This window comes from Thermobia domestica, chromosome 5 (assembly GCF_964235325.1).
Source record: "Thermobia domestica chromosome 5, izTheDome1.hap1.1, whole genome shotgun sequence".
NCBI classification, from domain to species: Eukaryota; Metazoa; Arthropoda; class Insecta; order Zygentoma; family Lepismatidae; genus Thermobia; species Thermobia domestica.
The window spans coordinates 125,091,068-125,113,698 of record NC_137458.1 but is presented as its reverse complement, the minus strand read 5'-3'; the positions used below and the strand labels follow the sequence as shown (position 1 = coordinate 125,113,698).

General features: G+C 36.8%; 1 protein-coding gene across 10 annotated transcripts in view; it reads right to left on the bottom strand.

The window, feature by feature from the left end:
* Window positions 1-22,631, bottom strand: part of kst (spectrin beta chain, non-erythrocytic 5 kst) — a 446,615-nt gene that overhangs the window by 148,328 nt on the left and 275,656 nt on the right. For all 10 annotated transcript variants that reach the window (XM_081759067.1, XM_081759061.1, XM_081759058.1 and 7 more), the window contains exon 4: window positions 21,101-21,217. In XM_081759067.1, the coding sequence (XP_081615193.1) occupies window positions 21,101-21,217 (117 nt within the window). The remainder of the gene's footprint in view (window positions 1-21,100; window positions 21,218-22,631) is intronic.

Genomic DNA, 22,631 nt, shown 5'->3' with positions numbered 1-22,631 from the left:
TGTCCGGAAGTATTGTTTCACAATATACACTCTATCCTGCGTAGAAAAATTCATTTTGAAAAACAAAGCACTTCAGCGCAAGTGGACACCATCACCTATAGAACAACGAACAGTTAACTGTATAGCAACTATTTTAGGCACATGAAAATAACAATAATAATAAATAATCGCTACATTTCAGGGTTGCAAGGTGTATGTACGTTATCAGATATTTCATTAAAAAATCCACTTTCTTCTTTTCCATTAAAAGTGCCTTAGTGTGCTAGCTAGAGCCCAAACCCACCTGTCAGTGACACTTGACAGCAGCAGTGTTGTCAGCGTGGTTCACATTATTGTAAAAACATGGATTTTGTGAATAGCTCAATAATATACGTGTGCAATGTTTGTAAGACTTCATCAAATACTTCAAGTACTTTTTCTATCAAATTCAATATATGAGCATCCAGATTGTTCGGTAGTATTGAGAAATGAAAAATTTTACGGGTAAGTATGGCTTCTGTGATTCAGTATGATTGATTTGCAAAAAAATAAAATATCCGACTCTGGCAACATTTTTAATGTTTATTATTAAATCATGCATGGCAAGAAACATGTTTGTCTGAAAATATTCTCAATATATAGGGCTTTCTGATGCAAAGAGCGATCCTTCTCATTCTATTGTTTTTTTTTTTTTTTTTAATTATACGGTCTTAAACATCAGGTTCGGTGACTTTTCGGACACCCTGTAGATGCCGAATCAATTAAAGGGATTAATTGAAGATTTATTTTCAAATTGCAGAAAGTGTTTCTGTGCTAAACACTTGTAAATATAAGTTAGGGGTAAAAGAGGACTTTCCGTTATGAAAAAGTTTCTAAAACGTTGGATGTTAAAGAGAACTGTCCTTATCTGAGAGTGTCTGTAAAACAAGTTTCCTCCAAAATAATGCGTATAATTTTGCCGGGACAAGAAAGTTTGTTCGTATTATGAAGGTGCTCGTTACGGGAGATTTCAACTCTTAACATCTTTAACTGATTATGGTTTTAAGTCCTCATTCTCTGGTGGATGAATTGTTACTGGTTGACTAGGTGCCATTTAAAATCAATCATTACTACATACAATGCGAGTTGATCATCTCAAAGTAAAATTCAGGGGTAAAAAAAATCAGAATTACAGAAAATAAACTGGATACCACTGGGTTGACCGAAGAAGAGAAGAACTAGTCGAATTGAATAATGAACATACAGAGGATCAGCGTGTCACAAAGATCGATAATGTTGGATTTCCCATAAAAATAATAATAAAATAGAAAAATAAATTTAAAATGTGTCTTGAATAAAAGATACATCTCGTAGCAAGACTTGTTATGGAACCTTCCCACATACAAATTATTTGAGCATATGTTCCCCACAACAGACCACCCAGAAGAGGAAATCTACTAGGAAGAAATTAGGGGTCATAATGACAGAAAAAGCAATTTCGTAAAGATTATCATACGAGATTTTAACGCCAGAATCGGACGAGAGCAAAGTATTAAAAAAAAAAAAAAAAAATCAAACATTTTTAATTTAGCGAACGAGATGAACATGAACACTTTTAAGAAGAAAATGCAGAACCCGAGAATACGTACAGTTTTGTTTTAAAAATCTTGGTCATCCACCTTGCTTTGAAAGGCCACATTTTGGCAACCGTCCAGAAATTCTAGAGATTTCAACAGGACATACAAAATCTATATTTCATTCCAACCGTGGGTAACTGTGCAGGGCGTTTCAAAGGGAGAGTGCTCAGGAATTTTTGAACAACATTGTACATTGTGAATTCCTTCTTATAGAAAAAAGTCTTACAGGAAATGGGACATGATTACACTCAAGAACACGCAAAACTACATCATATCAAACAGAAAATATGAGATTGAAAAAACTGCGGTGTTCTGAAAAGGTTAACACAGGAAGTGGCCATCAAATATCCTGTAAACAAAGCGAAGGGAATGGTTGTTTGTCAGTCATTGCAATACTCTCTCGTGATGTTTCTAGGTAACTCAGATCACTGACCATACCGTTGCCGGTAGAGGACTATTGAATTTTCTGTCAAATATTCCAGTCATCATGTTATATTATGATTACAGAATTATAAGTTGTTAAAGTTCTAAGTCTGCACAACATCCGTCTCTATTGCTGCAAAGAATTTGGAAACAGTGGCTCAGATTTATGTTGTGTTTTGTCCAACTATTAGACGCTAGCGTTTCTTAACCGCACAATACACCTAAATATCACATTTTTAAAAAAAGGTTTGATTTTGGGTTTAGTATCCCTTTCAGAAGCGAGGCTATATGAGACGTGGACCTACAGCTTAACGTAGAATCCGAACCGCATCAAAATTTTAAAGACGAGAGCTTGCACTAAGCATGTAGAAAGAAACATTCTTCAAGATCCACATAACGTATTTCAACTGGAACTAAAGAGTTGTTTATCTGTATATTCTAAAACAGCTACCGATGGTCCTGAAATGAATCACCGAAATGCAATTTTCAGATATAAAAAAAAGCAGCTTCGCTTGCTAACTCTCTGATCCAATTTTATTGCCTTATTTATTATTTCTTTTAAATAAATCGTGCATGAGTTAAATTTCACTACATCTGTATGTAACATGGTAAAATAATTGTAAAATATAATTGAATTGAATTGCAAAGAAATATACCAACTATTCATACTATAGCAGTTATCTACCTATAACGATGAGTATTGCATATACTTGTTTCACGATTCAAATATACCGGCATATTATATACGAGGGTCACCCGTATATATACGGTCCTGTCACCCGTATATATATAGGGTGACAGGAAACCACACACACACACAAATAAGAAATGAATGCTCACACGAAAATACGGTAAAAACTAAACATCAACATGGAGCACAAATGTGTAATTTCGGACCTATACCTACATTGAAAATTGGTTAGAATGATAAAATAAAAGGTCATAAATCGAGAATGAAATGTTGGGTAAAAGAATATAGGATTACTGATTCTAGATTCCATTAATGTGCCAGTGCTATGAGCAGGGACAGTGACAGGGTTAGCTTAGAAGCACGAAAAGAAATTCGCGAGGTGTTCAAGAAACAAAAGTTATAGATCAGGAACTGAAATCTGGCTCATATTACATATCCACTGATACATTAACGAAATCTAGGCTTAAAATAATCACTGTTCTTGGACCTCACTTGATCCGAATTTCGTTCTCGAGTCACGACCTTTACATTGTTTAGTAGGCCATCTTCGGTTAAGCCTTAAACTCCTAAATGATGCATTTCTGCACCCATCTTCATCTATATGTTTTGGTTTTTATATGAAGATTCATTTCCCAACTTTTGTTATTATTTTGGAACATCATATTATATAAATATAGAGGGTGTTTCAAAGCAACACCGACAACGTTTGGGAGGTGATTCCTCACACCAAGATAAGACGAAAAGTATAGACCAACTTGGGTGCACAAATGCTCTCTTTCAGAGTTACAGGCTGCCGAAAAGTTGAAAAAATGAACTTTAAAAGGTCCATAGCTCAGAAACTATGGGACCTATCGCAGTCGGGTCAAGACTTCACTTCGGAACTACTACGTGCTCTATCCAAATATCCATGTTTCAGAATCCTGTAGTACTTGCGCAACAATTTTTATAGAGGTAGTTGGTGAGTACTTCAAGTTATATGCTCGTAGCCAAACTCTCTCTACAAAAATTGTTGCGTGAGTACCTCAGGATTCTGAAACATGTATTTTTGGATATTTTTGGTGTCAGGAATTACCTTCCAAACGTTGTCGGTGTTGTTTTGAAACACCCTGTATATCATGCGATCCAGAAGTTGCGTACATCCAAATTCAATTGTCTATAGTGCTATAGCTGAAAAGTCCATTGGCTACCGCAAAATGGCACCATGGGTATTAACAACACCATACCACTAAGATGCATATTGAGTACATGCTTGCATTAGTGCTTTGTGTATCCTTTGGTGAACATATAGTTTTCCCAAGACCAAAGAGTTGTCATTGTTGAACATTATTTTGCCAGTGGATATTCTATTGCACATGTTGCAAATTTCGCAGGAAATATCCTGATGTGGCAGTACCTAGCAATTCAACTATTACGAGGGTTAATTTCTCATTTAGAACGCGGATCTGTTGAAGTCCAGAAGAGAACGGGAGACCGGCCATTTTGACAGATGCTAAAATGGCTGGGGTTAAAAATGTGGTGCAGCATTCGCCCTTAAAAAAAACTTGAAGAGATTATCAACGGACTCTCAAACTTCATATATAAGAACTCAGAGAGTGATGAAGGGGTTACACTTTTGTGCATATATGTTCGCAGTCTTCAGGAATTCAAGGAGCCGGATAAAGCTAAGTATGTTGCGCGGTGTACATGGTTTCGCTCATTTGTTAACAACCATGAAATTGTAGAGCTTGACCGTGTTTTCTTTATTGATGAGGCGTAATTTCAACTTAGTGGCTACGTGAACAGTCAAAACACTCTAATTCGGTCAACTAAAACTCCACATGTTACACGAATCTTCCTTACACATCCAGAAAATTGGAGTTTGATGTACCATATCACGTCGTCGTACAGTGAACCCCCAGTTTCGTTTAAAATACAGTAAATAGTGTTATGTATCAAAGAGATAATTTAAACAGTTCATTGCGCTTCTTGACGAGGATGAATAGCTGGTTAAAACAGGACAGTGCCACATGTTATACATCTAACGACATCATACATATCTTCCGTGAGCTTTTTTGGCGAGTATATCATCTCTAAAGGATTATGGCCACCACGATCACCCGATTTGAGTTTCTCGGATTTTTTCCTGTGAGATTACCATAACGGTAAGGTAGCAAATGATATTTAATAACAGCAATGTACTCGTGCTCCACCAAGTTGCCTCAAAAATAATAAGAGAGTTCATACTTGCATTACTGAACAGGGCAGTCATTTTGAGTATATGCTGTGGAAATATACTTTAACAAGAGTTCACATGTTAAAAATATACATGTGTTGTAGAAAATATAATATTGAATCAAATAGTATTAAGTAGTACCGCTTAATGTCGTCTGGTTTTCATTATTATTTTGATGTACACTCTTTGATCACAAATTATCTGTCGCTATGTTTATATCTGTGGTATTCTGGGGGGAAAGAGAACAACTCCAAAAACTCAATTTTCAGATATAAACGTTAAAGACTTCTACCCATTTTGTTAGTGGCTTGTGCTGGCAACAGACTGCTGTTCTTCAATATTTATATTACACATTAGTAGCAGAAAACACACAGATGTGTAATTACGCCATTAAAGTTGTCAGACTAAAAATATTTTTTTGGTGTAACTCCCGAAGACTAGTCTTTGGCTAGCTGGGGGCTCCGCCACCAGACTCCTAAATATATCTAAAAGGTAAAATGTTGTTTTAAATAACATGAGAATTTCTTCAACCCCCGTTTAGACCTCTTTTACAAACCAAAAATATTTACTTTTGGCAATTTTACTATATGTTAGTCCCGGAAGGTTACAATCATGCCAAATTTCATCATTCTAATCCTGCTGGAAGTGCCTAAACATTTTGGGATTGTAGAAGATATCCCATATAAATAACATGAGAAAGATTTTTCAGTTTCCCTTTAAACTACTCTACAGTTGGAAATTTTTATTTTTGATGATTTACTTAGGAAACGCTAATGAAAACGTACAAGCGTACCGAATTTCAAGCTTTTATTCCCATTCCAAGTACCAAAAATAAGATTATAGGTCCAGAAAAAGGCGCATTTTAATAACATGGGGAATATCTTCATCGCCCCTTTAGACACCCTAAAAATTAAAAATACTCACTTTTGGCAATTTTCCTGTTGGTTAGTCCCGGAAAGCTACAAGCATGCCACATTTCAACTTTCCACGCCAACCGAAAGTACCCATTTATTTTGTCAGTTCATGTAGTTTTCTATTCTCATCATAATCCACTAACAAGATGAGTAAAAATCTTTTAAAAGTCTTTATCTAAAAACTGAGCTTTTCCACTTGTTCGCTTTTCCACAGAAACCAGATACTTCATTCCTATTTTAATCAGCACCCCGTCCCCTGATTTCTACTCTGGTTACGGGTCTGCTAGAGAAAGAAACAAACAATAAATCTTTTTTTTTTTTTTTTTAATATGAATACTTTCATCTCATTACGATAAACTATCATATTCCGAAATTTTGCATATGAAATTCTAGGTTGTAGAAAACACTATTTCAGAAAATCTAGTTTCCTTCAATTCTCACAGGCTAAATGTCGCTTTAATTCACATAAACATGTCAAACACGTATTGAATAACGCGAGTCCTCAATTGCAGGAAAGTGTGCAAACTTCTTTTATAAAATATATTTCAGTATTGGAATAAAAAAAAAAAAAAAAAAAAGGAAATAGTTTATGGCTGTCGACTTTTTTTTTTCTGGTTTTGGCCTCTGTCCCAGTAAGGAAATATTCAAAAGTGATTTGAAGGACATTATTTTCTTTTCTCATTTCATATATACCTTATTTACAATAACGCCTACTCCGATAGGAAACGTGACATGCAAGTGAATATGTACGAAGCCCTTGAAAGGAATTCTTCAGGCCTGGCCTGGCACTCGTCCAATTATCTATTGGGAGGAAGTGATGAGCCGCATTTCTGTATTTACTTCTCCCATTTTCAGTAACCCAAACAAATCCTTTTTTATAACTACTCTGCATAACTAATACAATATCAAAATAGTAAACTGACCAATTTATACACGTATTATAGGAATTTTGTTGCATTAGAGTAAAAGGCAATGCCAAGAGTTTACTAGCATATTCAATTCTTCACTTTGGCGAACCATGTGAAAGAACTGCTTCAATTACACTGTCACTTGCCATTGGGTCCACTTCCCGAACAAAAACAAATCGTTATGACATAAGCTACTGATTGAGAAACAAATATGACTTTTGATGCAAAACTCCATGGTTTTAATAATCTTACATATTCCTCATCCGGTTTATGTGTCCTTGAATTTCTTAATGATTGTACTCAATTCTCATTCTGAGTGTTTTTTTTTTCCTCTTAAGGAAATTAGCACACATTGTCTTTCTGACAAAAAAAAAAAAAAAAAAAAAAAAATGTGGCAGTTGATACGTTTAATACATACGACGATGAAGTACAGAAAAGCAAAAAGTCAAATTACATAATAAAACAATAGAACAGTTTGAAATCAAAGGGCTTAGACAAGGAGACGTACTATTTATTCAGCTATTTAACATAGCACTAGAGTAAACAATAAGAGCAATAGACATGAACAGAAACGGAATCACGTTCAATAGAACAATACAATGTTTGTCATATGCAGATAAAGTGAATATTATTAGTAGGCAAGACAAATAGCTGATAACAGACATAGATAGACGAAGGGAGGAAGATGTTGAAGATAGGATTACAAGTAAACCAAAGTAAGATCAAGTATATGAAAAATACCACAAACAAAACAAGATCCAGAAGTGTAACAGAACTTGAATTTCGAGAACATAAATATGAAAGAGTACAGGAATTGAAATACTTAGGCGCAATAATCAACGACAATAACGAAATAGAAATAAATGCAAGAATAAAAGCAGGAAATAAGTGCTACTACTCATTGACAAACCTACTAAGGGCAAAATCCGTATCCAAATATGCCAAAATAAAAATGTACAAGACAGTTATTAGGCCAGTCATAATGTATGGATCAGAAGCATGGACACTAACAACCAAGACAGAAGAACAATTAAGAAGGTGGGAAAGAAAGATATATGGGTCTGTATGCGAAAACGGAATATGGAGAATAAAAACAAATGCAGAGTTAAAATTACTATATAACAACAGCGATACAGTAACGGAAATAAAGAGCAAATTAAGACGGTTGGAACACCTAGAACGCATGCATTATCATATAGGAGTGAGACAAATCTACAAGAGAACTTTCGAAGGAAGGAGAAGCATCGGGAAGGAGAAGAAACGGTTGGACGATGTCCTGGATGACTTAAGATGGGAATAACGCATGGAGAAGTAAAGCAAAGAACAAAGAAGAATGGAAATCTACCCTGAAGAAGGTCCAAGTCCTACAAGGACTATAGCACCAATGGGTAAGGTAAGTATATTGAAAAAAATTGAAAAAGGAAATGGTAAATTTGAACACTGGTTCAACTATTTTGTTAGAAGGGGAGCATGGAAGCAGGAATGGGAACATCATATACGAAGATCTTTATTTCTTGGAAGAGCAAAACTGCGCTGAATATGACTTACACTATTAAAATATACTCTATTGTATAGATGAATGGATTAGAGTTCAGTGTTCCTTTCAGCAGCGCACTGAAACGGCCAAATATGCACATCCAAAAAAAAGATCCTTAACTTAATAATTTTCAGATAGGAGATTGTGTATATTTAAGGAACCTAGTGTCCTTACCAAAATAGAATTTTGATGAATCGAAGTCTGCAATGTGATCCCAGGTTCGATTTCCGATGGAAAATCATTGAAATTTGAGTAAATTACAGTGATTCGGATTCAATCTTAAGCTGTAGATTCACGTCTCAAACAGTGTCAGTGCTCAAAAGGGACGCTAAATATCAGCAACTAAACCACACTAAAAATGTTCATTATCTCGAAGTAACTTTGCATTTCCGACGGATGGAACGTACTTTCAAAACTTTTTCTCTCTCCCTCAGATGATTATTTCGACTTGTAAGTCGAATTTACCAAAAACACGGATACTGTGCTGGTAAACCATAGGAAAGCAGCACAAAAACAAGTGCTGAAAATTTTTCAGGAATTGCTCGGAAAAGTTAAATCGCAGGTACTGAAACTGTTTTATTCTTGGTCCATTGTTAATCAATTACAGAACTGTTTGTAAAATTTCAAAACGAAGATATTCATTTTTCTTTTTAATAATTACTGTGTACCAACAATTAACATTACTTGCGTTTTCATTAATATGTAGCAATAATAGTAATAGTAGCACTATGGTGCTAGCCATAACGATGGTAGTAATAGTAGTACAACTCGTAAATATTACTTTGTTTACGATCATCTTATTTGTTCTAGGGATAAAATTAGGTAAAATTGTTATTTGCTGTTCCTTGAATTTTCAATGACTTAGAATACTTTGAATTTCTGAATGCATACAATGATTAGACAACCAACATAGATTTTGCGTACTTCTACCCGAATCATTCACATAATAATCGAGAAGTACAGATTAATAGTAGAGAGACAGGGTTGGGATAGCTTTCTTTTTCTTTGCTCCTTTTATAACAAAAACTGAAATAATTGACATCTGCATATATACCACAGGATGTAAGAAGGCCTATATTTGAAAAACTTTAGAAAATGAACTTCCTGCTTATTAATACAAAAATCTATTCATGCCTTCACAACTGTGGTGTGTGGGAGGGCGAAGGGTGTCTCTACCTAGAAGAATTGATTTCTTTAATGATGACTGGGAATAATAAATATTTCATCGTATATTAAAGTTTATGAGAATTCGGGAAATGAATTACGCAAAATCATTATAATACTTAGCTTCCCTTGCTGCTTTCCTAATCCTTTGATATGTACTTTAACACTGAGATAAGATAACGTTGCAGCCAATTCGTCTGCAATGCACCAGTGTGTACCAATTTCACGGATAATTTTAATTATTGATCAAAGTCTCGTTCTTTATCTCTAGACGTACGCACTAGTAGCGCATTTGACATTTTCTTTAAAGAAAAGTATCGTGTTCTTCGTTAAACATTTTTGAATGGTGGCAAACATCTGTTTATATTAATGTATTTAGATATTTTTAATGAACAAGAATTTAAACTTGGGTTGTCTTCTATAAATGTTCTTTTTATTGCAATTAATAACGAGTGTAACTCAACCACATAAGAATCCACATAAGGCATTGTCGTTATTCAGTGGCAATAAGCCCTAATGAAGCAAAATGGCCAGTTGCTTCCCCTTACATCTGCCTATATCGTAATTATTTTTCTACCTTGAAACAGCGATCCAAGTTTTCCCCAACTTGGAGGAGCAGCCAGATATGTGTTTCGTTGTCAGATATTCACGTAAAGATCCAAGCAAAGATAATCAGATCCTGGGAGAGAGAAAATTTTTTTGATATCGAGTCTCTTCCTCCCCCTCCCGGATCGGTGTTCGTGTATAGAAGGGAACCGGTCAAAACCCCCCCACAGCCAAAACTCCCACACTCAAGAAATGTCAAAACGCCCACACAAACGGTCATAACCCCCACACAAATGGACAAATCTCCCAAACGCACGAACGGTCAAAACCCCCACACTCAAGAAATGTCAAAACGCCCACACGATCGGTCATAACCCCCACAGCCAAAACCCCTACACTGGTAGTCGGTCATACCCTCCAACGGTCATAACTCCCACACAAATGGACAAAACAGCCACACATAGCAACGGTCACAATCCCCACATAAATGGACAAAACCCCCACACAAATGGACAAAACTCCCACATGCAGAAATAGTCACAACTGCCACACAAATGGACAAAACCCCCACACAATCGGACAAATCTCCCACACTCTGAAATGATCCTGGTTGCATGTATTGCCCGTGTACTTTTTAATAACATTTTTTATTCCAATTAAACTGATGTTCCAACTATTCTTCTTGGGCGTCATAAAGAGCCGCAACAAAGACGTGGAATGACTATCATTTCAGAGTGTGGGGGATTTGTCCGATTTTGTGGGGGGTTTGTCCATTTGTGTGGCAAATGTGACAATTTCTACATGTGGGAGTTTTGACCATTTGTGTGGGAGTTTTGTCCATTTATGTAGGGATTATGACCGTTGCTATGTGTGGCTGTTTTGTCCATTTGTGTGGGGGTTATGACCGATTGTGTGGGCGTTTTGACATTTCTTGAGTGTGGGGGTTTTGACCGTTCGTGCGTTTGGGAGATTTGTCCATTTGTGTGGGGGTTATGACCGATCGTGTGGGCCTTTTGACATTTCTTGAGTGTGGGGGTTTTGACCGATCGTGCGTTTGGGAGATTTGTCCATTTGTGTGAGGGTTATGACCGTTTGTGTGGGTGTTTTGACATTTCTTGAGTGTGGGGGTTTTGACCTAGACCCGTATAGAAGACAGGGGGCGCGGTGGCTCAGTGGTAGAGCGTTCACCTCTGGTGCTTGGGGTCCCGGGTTCGATCCCAGCCCCCGCCAAGTGAACTTTGTGGTGGACAAACACCGTGCTCGTGGGTTTTCTCGGGGTTCTCCCGTTTCCTCCCACTTTCTTCATTCCACCATTTTCATTCATATCTCATTATCACCGTCTCCTTTAGCCTCACCGGCATAACCGTGGGACGTAAAACTTAAAGATTTCATTTCATTTTCCGTATAGAAGACACAATTAAATGTGTAATATGTAAAATAATATGGATAGTAATCAATAATGTCTAATTCAAAACGTAAAGAATGATGCACATGATTTATATATATATATATATATATATATATCTTCCTTTGCTAGGGAAGTTATTCGGCATATGTATTTTTATGCAAAACTTCTTCCATAATGTTCCAAAAGATCCTACATTGAATATTAGCCTATTTGTTCACGTATGACTCTCGCTTCCTACTGTAAAACCAACAACATTCCTGCTATGTTATAGGCTATCTGGTCTCAATTTATTTTCCTTGTTACTGAAAAGATATACTTGAAGGAAATCAATGTATGTAAAGGACAGTTGAAATTAGCTGCGCTTCTGTATTAATTTTATTCTGTATCAAATTTAACCACAAAAAATCGCAAAAATCTATTTTAAAAAATTATATACCTATTATAGGCTGCAAACAACAGATATCAAAAGCTATTGTTGAACAAACTAGGTAACTGCAATAGTGGATATAGCATATGAAACTGGCAATTAACATTCTACCAATAACGCTTCAATGGCTATGGCTATTTCTTGAGATGTCTGTCGTGTTGAGATTGGTCAAATACTTCCTGCTGCAGACTTCTACTACGACCATTTGTATCCAACTTACTCCTTTTCATTTTATACAGTGAGTCCATAAAGTATTCGTACACTTCGTAATTTTGTAAAAATCGCGCCAGTGAAGCGCTATTTCATATGAAATGCCTGCAGAAAATAACTCTGTTGCTGCAGTATGGCCCAGACAATTTATTCCATACAAAAAATCCACAACAAAAGTATAACATTTGCTAGAAAAAAATATAAAACAACAATACACAATTTTAAGGTCCCAAACAAGTATTCGTACACCCAGCATTTCCTTGGAAGTGTACTTGTTTTTGGACGAATCTCGGTTCGCTGGCTACGCGGGTAAGGAAAGGGTAGATGTGAATGACGATAGATGTCTCGTCACTGCGGCCACAACGGTCTTGGTGCACTCACTGAACTGCTGAGCGAGTACTACAATCAACCCTGTCAACATTGGCCGCAAAGGAAACGTCACTGGAGGAGCGGAGGCTCATTCTACGCCTCCACAACAAGTGCAAATCGCTGCGGGAGATATCGGAGCTAGTCGATAGGCCACGGTCAACAGTACAAAGTGTGATAGACCGTTTCTGTGTGACAAAATCTGCGCGCAATAGGAGGAGGACTGGACGACCCCATCTCTCAGCGAGCAAGACAAGCGTGTCATATTCCGCACGATCAAGGAAAACCCCCGAACTAGTGCCCCTAAAGTTGCTGCAGAGCTAGGGCGACTCGGTACCAAGGTGTGCAACGAAACAGTCCGCAAACAGCTACGGGCCGCGGGGTACAATGGACGGACTCCCCGTAGGAAGTTTTGGGTGAACGAGAAGAACCGGAAGAAACGCCTCGCTTTCGCCAAGGAACACTTGGCAGACACCCCAAAGCAGTGGGAGTGCGTTATCTTCTCGGATGAAAGTAAATTTAACATTTTTGGATCAGACGGTAGCCAGAAAGTGTGGCGGCAAAAAAAATGCAGAAGTTGAACCTCGCAATCTGTTGCCAACAGTGAAGTATGGTGGTGGTAGTGTGCTTGTGTGGGGGTGCATGAGTGCCGCTGGGGTTGGAAACCTACACTTCATTGATGGAATCATGGACCACAAAATGTATATAGACATATTGAAACAAAATTTGGATGCTAGTGCTGCAAAACTAGGACTAGGCAAAAATTATGTATTTCAGCAGGACAATCACCCCAAGCACACAGCTCAAACTACTAAGTTGTGGCTCCTGTACAATTGCCCTAAACAACTACATACACCTCCCCAATCTCCTGACATGAACCCAATTGAATATTTGTGGAGTTATCTTGAGAAGCAGATTAGAAAAAGAGTGATTTCTAATGCGTGTGACCTGAAAAATGCTTTGGCAGAGGAGTGGGATAAAATTCCATCCTCAGTGACTGCTAAGTGTGTTAAAAACGTCCCCAAGAGGCTGCAAGCAGTTATCAAGGCCAACGGTTATCCCACCAAATATTAGAATAGTGAAAACGGCTGTGATAGTGATGATATGTGAAAAAAAAAAAAAAAACTGACTGTACGAATACTTGTTTGTGATCTTAAAAATGATTTATTTTTGTTTTGTAATTTTTTCTACCAGAAATTTTATTTTTGTTGTAGATTTTTTGTATGGAATAAATTGTCTGGGCCATACTGCAGCAACAGTGTTATTTTCTGCAGGCGTTTCATATGAAATAGCGCTTCACTGGCGCGATTTTTACAAAATTACGAGGTGTACGAATACTTTATGGACTCACTGTAAGCCATAGTAAGGACTTTTGACTTGCCCAGCATATTCAAAAGATTATATCTTCGTTTCTAGTGAAACGTGTAATACTGTAAAATTGATGTGCTATTAAAACAAAAATACCAGTGCAAACTGCCTCTAGTTGAAAACGTTTACGGACAAAGTATACAGCAACACTGGAGAATATAAAGCGCAAGACTGAGGAGAGTGTGAGGTGGAAATTCGCTGTCGTTTAAACATCACAATATATTACTTGCTTTAATACCATAGACACTGTTATTGTAAGTTCGTGGTGTACAAGGCAACTTATGGCAAACAAAGCCTAATTCTTTTTGCCAACTCTTTCTTCTCTTATTTATCTGTTCAGCCATGATCGTGTGCTACGCTGCACAGGTGTTTGACTTGCACAAACCAAACAGCAAGTCACAGGAACTATCGTTACCTCACGTGCTTCTCTCTTTTACAATGATGTTTACTCTTAACCCTGACCTCCTGTAATTTACAACTGTTCTACTACCCACGCACAAATCCTACATAGAAAATTGCAAATTATGTGTTGAGCATACACGCTTGTCTTCAACACTTTGAACCGTCTCCTAGTTTTAAAAAAAGTCCCCGTAAAAGGGGAGAGATTCCTCAGAATTACTACTTCCCATCTGCTTTTAACTGCCGTGCCAAATACTGCGTACGTTTACAGGTGTTTCTCACATTTATTATTATTACAAGGTTCACAAGTAGGGCTCGGAAGTTGAAGACCTAAAAATTGCCTAAAAAGGACCTATAAAATGACCTAAAATATCTATAAAAAAGGATCCAACAACTGGAATAAAAGACGAAAAATAAAATTTAATTAGACCCAATTTAATTAGAATTACATATTTAATGAATATAATGCTCAAGAAATACAAGCTTCTGGTAGGTTAACGGTCTGTTCTTCTTCTACAAACTGAAGTACAAACTAAAATAAAACTTCCTCACCCCCCTTGTTGAAGGACATTGTTACGCCTCGTTATCGGATTTGTGATTGTTGCAGATTTGGTCTTATCAGTCCAGTTGTAGAAGAATATCTTTCAAGTTAATGGCCAGTAAATTTATTGTTGAAAGTATTAAAAAAAAAAAAACGTTAAAATCTATGAAAAGTTTTTTAAAAAGACCAATAAACAAAAAAACAAAAAAAACGCTGAAAAAGGCACCAAAAAAAAGGACATAAAATCCACCATTTTCTGGCCTACAATGACCCAAAATGAACATATAATATGTTAAGCCTCGTCTTCGGGCACTCGTAAAAAAGATGATTTTTCCTCAACTTCCGGGCTCTATTCATGTTTTGCAATAGCTATTTTGGTACACAACATACCAACATCTTACAGCACAATGAAAACAGCTTAAAATTCACAGTACAGCCTCTCGTGTTGGATTGTCTGCAGCTACCTTCATGCTAGTCCCTCGATATCACGTATGTCCTTAAAGGCAAAGAAGTCAGTCACTACTGTTTCCACCTGCTGTTGGTTGGCAAAACATTATGATTTCAGAAGTACGCCATGGACTGAAACAGATAGTAATTCGAAGTGGCAAGGCAGGACTAGGCGTATATGCCGAGTGTGGCATCAGTCCGATGCCATGATGTTTCTGAATTTTTTGTTGCGTTTTTCGAGTCGGTTGTGGTTTTGCGTTATCCTGTTGCAGCAGAGCGCACTTTCGGTTCACCAATGCAGGGAATTTTTGGCGTATCGCATCATACATCTGCTACAACTGCTACAGAATAAAAGTCGGCATTGATGGTACGCCTGTCAGGAACGAACTCAAAGTTTAATTAGCCCCTGGTATTTACACCACGCACAGAACATGATTTTATGCTCGAAACGGCCATGTTTGGCCGCTCTTGTTTTTGCCCATTCATATTTCGGAAGAAAAAAAAAACACCCATTTTTCGTAGCATGTGATAACACGTTTCAGGAAACGCTCATCACGCAGATTTTGCAAGTTGTCAGAACACATCTACTCTTCTCTGGGCCACAGCTGGGGTCAATGTGGCAACTTCTAATGATTTTCCCGAGTTCCTAGGGGTGACGTACTTCAATCGACATGCCGAGTTTGTTTGACAATCGTCGTGTGCTGGTGGATGGATTTTCCTCAATGGTCACATAACCTCAGAATCTATTACCCGGGGACGCTTGGAACTTTGACATTTTTATAACCTGCACGAAATGCCTGAAACCAACGAGTTACTGTGCTGTGGTTCACTGCACCTTTCCCTTCCGCACAACGAGTGTTTTGGGTTGCTGCTGCAGTCTTATACTCTAGTTCGAACTCACACAATAATAGTTTACGTATCAGACATTGTTGAGCACGCATAGTCATTGCCACCAAAAACTGACTGAAAATACGGACGGAGTGGCGGCCTCCATGTTGATAGTCTGCTTGTCTCACTACCACTTGGATCAGTTTAACCTTGTACTTGCAGTCGATCATGACATATGCACGTGCCTGCTGTTTAGGTTGTAAATATTCCAAAACACGATTGATCCTTGTGCAATTTTGGAAACGACTACTCCGCTGAACTGAGAGACAGGGAGCGTCAAAAACAAGAAATAGCTTGCAGCTTGTAATAAGTTCTGAAAAGCTGTACGCCTATTATTTATATTAATTAAAAGCCTTGTTAATAATTATAAGACCAAAAGTTTACTTCTTATTTCATTTGAAGCACGTCAAATTAATTTACTTCTATTATTTAGTTGACATTCAAAACTATCATAATGTCTGTTGAGCCCATGGAGAGGCTAGGGTAAACGACGACCTTGGAATACTCAGACCCCTCGCAATGCGGGGTTTTGCGCCATAATAATTCGCACCTACATATATACTGCAGTTTTTACTCAAATAAACACAACAAAATAACAATCAATCCCAATAACTAGAAATACCACTTGCAACAACTTACGAACAGTAATTAAAACTTATTGTACACTAATTGAAGTATTGTATATACTACGTCTACGAAACTGAAGCAAATAAAATGTAGTAGCATACAGAGTAAAGGTCAAAATATGGTAGTTTTATCAATTGTTTCTTCGATCGTAAATTACTCGGCTCAAATATGAATACGTGTAAAACTTATAATAGACGCACTTAATGAATGGGACTGCAAAACATCACCGAAATAAATACCAATTACAATGGACAACTAGCATTCAATTTAAGGACCTCTCAATTAAGGAATTAAGATCACGCCAGAACAACTTCACGATAATATGTGCAGCTTCGCAATATTCGGAAATCTCTGTGCTACCGATACATATCCAGCATACCAACCACAAACACCGCTCAATCCACCAGGTAGAAATCAATGAAAATTTAAACACAAACAGAAAACGAAAATGTATGATTAGCGCTAAAAAAAATTCTTTAGCAAAGCAGGAATTAGAACAAGTTGATAAACATTGAGCTGCTGAATATGATTGTAAGATATGATCAGAAAGTAGAAAACCATTTGTCAGACTATCTACATTTGCTAGAACTTCCAATAAATTCAAATGTCTTCAAATGAAATGAAATCTTTCAGTTTAACGTACCACGTTATGCCCTTGAGACTAAGAGAAACGGATGATGTAAGATAATTTTAAACAAATGATGGATTGAGATTGTGGGAAGAAACGGGAGTACCCCGAGAAAACCAACGGACAAGGGATAGGGGACTGAAATAGGGATCCCACGCACCAGAGGTAAAAGCTATCAAAATGTCTTCAGCAACTCTGTAGCAGAGGAAATGTTTTAACGAAATAAAGCGTGAAATTTTCAGTTCTCCCTTTGTTGTAATATTACTTCACAAAGTAATAGGCGCTTGAACACTGCTACAGGTGGAAAACTCATTTCCATGATTTACTGGAAGACGATCAGCCTGTTTATTCGACGAACGTATGTAAAAATTAAATAAAATCTTTAACATCCCACTATTATATTATTTTGGCTAAGGAAGACGGGTGATTATGACATAATTTGTGGAATGATAATGTAGGAGGAATCCTACTCAAACTCATGAAATTATGTTTGCACGTTAAATGCATCTAATATTACCTTGTGTTTGACAATGTCAAATTGTGTTTTACTGTTCACGAGCTGTTCCCCGATTGGAAACAGCACCGCACGCCACTGGTTGGAAACTGTTTGTTCAGAACAACACGGCGATTATTTGATTGAGGATGCTTTAATGTGTAATATTCCAATATCTAGAGAAAAAAATATCGATAGAGGAAAAATCAAAATTACGTTTTGGCCCCAGGGATATAGTTTTTGCTAGTACATTGTGGCAGTTAAAGGGTTAAAAGAGTAATCCACTTACTGACACTGATTCACACATTAACAGATCTCAGAAACTGCTATGCGTAGAACCTTTTTGTCGAAACGTTCCTCTTGCCCCCTAGGCTGTAGTTGAGATGAGATTTTACGAAATACGTATCCTATGGGAGGATGTGGAACTTGAATAAATTTTTAACATTCGCTACAACTCCGAAACTATTAGACATAAAACCTTGAAATGTTATATAAATGATGTTCTTACATCTTAAGGCTGAAATAAGGCGAGGTTTTAGGAATTGCATATCCAATGGGGAATGGAGGCTTAATAATTACTTTTTTCCGTTAATTAGATCTCCGAAGATGATATGAAGTGTGAACGTGAAATAAAAGCAACGATAGGAATGGCGAAAGAAGCCTTTAGGAGGAAGAAAATCTTATTTTGTAGAACTTTCAACCCATTCATGCATAAATTATGTTCTCATTGACATGTGATGATTATTTTTTTTCTTACAAATTGTTCTTGATGTACTATATGTAAAACCGAAAATTCTGAAATTTGATATTTTCTTAGTAGAATTTAATTAATATCTTTATCTGTCCACTTGAATGGACTTCATGCATTTTGGGTAAGATAATTATTTCTGAATTGTGACACATAAAGTTTGCAAAATTACACTAAAAATAAATGGAATAAACGTTATATTGTAGAAAACTTGCCAAAGTGACTTTGGTGCAAATAATAAGAGTTAAAAATCAACATATTCAACAAAATAGTACATGTAACCACTACTCTGTGCCCTTACCGAAATTTTCACCCCCACGCTTTCGGCGTCGTGGGTATATATTGGTTTATATTACGTCCACCCTTGAATGGCATGATTTGCCCGTCAATGCTACTCTTCCATCATTCACAGCAAATTCGAATCTCTCCTTCAGTTTATTCAGTATATAACGTAACTTATAAAGTCTGTCGTTCGCATCTCGTGGCTGTCGATTATCATAGAAATTAATATATCTCCATATAAGGTCACATCAGTTTACTGACATTACGTGAGCTACAACTTTACAACTTAAAACATCATCATAAGACCAACACTGTCGGGTTCCTTGCCATTTTGATTCGCATACAGATTGTTCTGAAACAATGTCATTTACAACTTCATCTGTAAATATCTGCAAAAACAAATCAATTTGTTCATTTCCTGTAATATTTACATTGTTATTTTTAAGGAATGGAGAAACATTCTGAGAAAACTTATTGCCATATTTTGACTACCTCACTTTTGCTTGTTGTTGTCTTTGATTTCTTCTATTTAGAGGAGGATCTTCAGTTTCTTTTCATTCGCTTATGCTGATTCACTTCTGTCATCCTCAATATACTGACTAACATGTTCAAAGTACTTTGTGTGTACGGGTCTACATGTTCCTTATTTCAATTTGGTCTTTCAGGAAAGATGGTCTTTTTGGGAGGTATTCTGAACATACCAATTTTGTCTGCAATAACGTGTTGGAGACAAGTGTAGTGACACCAACTGGAAATCGAACCCAGATTTCACACATATATTAGTCAGAAGTCTTGAAGAGGCTCATTGGTTGCCATAGAGGCTCCAATTATATTTTTGTGAGTGGCAAGCACCACTTTTTGCAAAACCAATCTTATCTTCAATAGGTGCATGAAGTCCACTACAGTGGCCAGATTGTTGCAGACAAAATGTGCTTCAAGTGCATGCTGTCCACAACATGTGACATGTCTGTTTGGATGATTTTTGTAGATACAAGAAGAAAACCAGATAATATCATGATGTCAGCTTGTTTCAGACATTGTAACAAAGAAACGAAAAAAATACCACTTCTTGGCACACCCTCCATAGAAGATATCAGCAGATATTTCAGAAGAACTCGCCACGTCTCTTTCTTGCTTGTTTCAAGTATGCACCGACGACGTCACACCCCTGCTTTCAGTTTTACGCTAGTTGATAGAAACATTCAGATCGTCAAGCCACCCAGGTAACTTTTATTGAAAAAGAATGCATTTTGGTTGGGGGTAGAGAGTTCCGACAGAACACAATCGTAACCAATCAGCAGTGTCCACTCCAGTGGACGTTATGCACGAAAGGGTTAATAAAGAGTTGAGAAAAAGATAATGTGCTTCGTGTGGAGTATTGTACTGTATAAGTTAGAAACATGGACATCACGAAAAATGATGAGAAACGACTGGAAGTTTTCGAAATGTGGGTGTGGAGAAGAATGAGCTGGGACGAGCGGAAAACGAATGTGAGGGTGTTAAGAAATGGTAGAGGAGAAAAGAACAATTTTAGATGTTATTAAGAAGAGGAAGAGAATCTGGTTGGGACATTGGCTAAGAAGAAAAAAAATATCATGTGACGTTTTACAGGATATGGTGGCGGGAAAGCGAGGGAGGGGAGGAGACTACAATTAATGGATGATATCAAAACAGAGAAATCGTATGTGAAGACGAAGAGGTTAGCGGAAGACCGTAGAGCATGGAAGCTTCTCAGTCGCAGCAAGTGACCTGCCAATAAGGCAGAATACTTATAATAATAATAATAATAATAATAATAATAATAATAATATCATCATCTCCGAAACTATAATGCGCAGAACCTTGAAATTCTGTATAAATGTTCTTCTTGTACCCTAAGCTGCAGATAAGGCAAAGTTTATTTAGGGAATTGCATATCCTAAGGGGGTGGGGACTTAATTTTTGGAAGCGTTCGCCAATCTCCAAAACGATTAGACGTAAATTCTTGAAATCTTGTAATGTTCTCGTTGCACCTTGGAATACAAATAAGACAAACTGTCGAAAACTGTATAACTTTATGCCTTAAATATTTTTGGGAGGTGCTTGTGTTATTCATTTATACACAATATCGAAGACGAAGAGGAATGAAATGCAGAGGCAAAAAGAGATGAAAAATATTGCCCGGGAAAACACGTGAGTTGTTATATACGCAAGTTGTTATATAACAGTAGGCGCACAAAAACCTTCTGCCCAAACTTTGCGATAATCACACATCATAAGATACTGTGAAAATACTTACCACATCAATTTCAATTTCCTGGATTTGAAACCGAAGAATAATAGTCCATATCAATCCTAAAATCAGTCTTGGGTTTCCGTCTACTATGTCTTCAGCTCCTATACTCTCCAGTCTCACCTGAAACAGAATAACTGCATTATGAAAAGTGAAAAAAAATATTGTCAAATAATAATAATAATAATAATAATAATAATAATAATAATAATAATAATAATAATAATAATAATAATAATAATAATAATAATAACAATGTTACAACACAACGCTCAATGGTATTTTACTATTCACATTCGAAATGATCGTCTTACATTCAGTTTTAAGGATTGAATTTGATATCCAATTACATATTATGGCTTCCTTCAGATTTGTTATACCAGACTTCGTTACAAAATACCCTCACTTACTCATCTGCACGTGGTAGTACTAAGCAAGGACCCTCCGAGAGGAAGGTAATGATAGACAGACCTTCAAGTTCCCCTAAAACATATCCTTTTCACACACATCACCCCTTTCTCGAATATTTTTCCGGATAAGGTCTTGTTACTAGAATTCATTTTATTCCATATTCCTTAACATTTGCCATGAAGTAAGCAACTTTAGTTTCTTTTTTTTAAAAAAGTAAAATAAAATTTAAAAACCTATAAAATGAGAATGTCATTAAAATGTGAATTTACATATTTCCTAAGCAGTGATGATTTTAGGCCTGGCCCGGAGGAATCCCCCGGAGAATTAAAATTTCTTTTGTAGCATACTTCCGACTGTGCTCTACGTGGGTTACCAATATTTTCATAGTACTACTCCCCCCCAATTTACTGAAAATCATCCCCCACCCTCTACGAAAACCTTCTACAATTACTATTGCGCTTGAAAAAAAAAGTTTGTGGAAAGTAAAATCCTTGAGCGAAAACTGCTACTTTGATTTCAGGTTTTAAAAATATATCGGGTGTTCTAAAAATGGCACCCACGGACCACAGAGTACTATTCTACAAGTCATAATAAAGCTATATTTTATATTTTATATCATATATATATATATATATATATATATATATATATATATATATATATATATATACACCTTTCGGGACCTTGTCTGGAGACACGAATTGCACTATGTGGCAACGTTGCAAATAAAGAACCATAGAATAGATCTACTAATCTACGAAATAGTTGCATCGATTCTTTCCAGATTGCAGCTAAAGTCGATATAGATTGATACTAGCATCACTTATTAGTGTAGCAATCGATTTAACTACTTGATGTATTTGTAGAGTGATGCTAATGGTTCCAACTTAATCTGCGACGTTGTCACATTGTGAAATTTTGATTCCCCACAGCGGCTGAAGGAGGCCCCGGAGGGCAAATCATTTTAGAACATTTTCGGTTTATTTTGGCCTGTAGAGTAGTGCTATATGGTCCGTGGGCGCTATTTTTAGAACACCCGACACATGCATATAATTTGTCATAGACAAAGTGTGATTGGCATCTTCCAGCAAACTAATGTTTTGTCCTCCTTTATCAATATAATAAT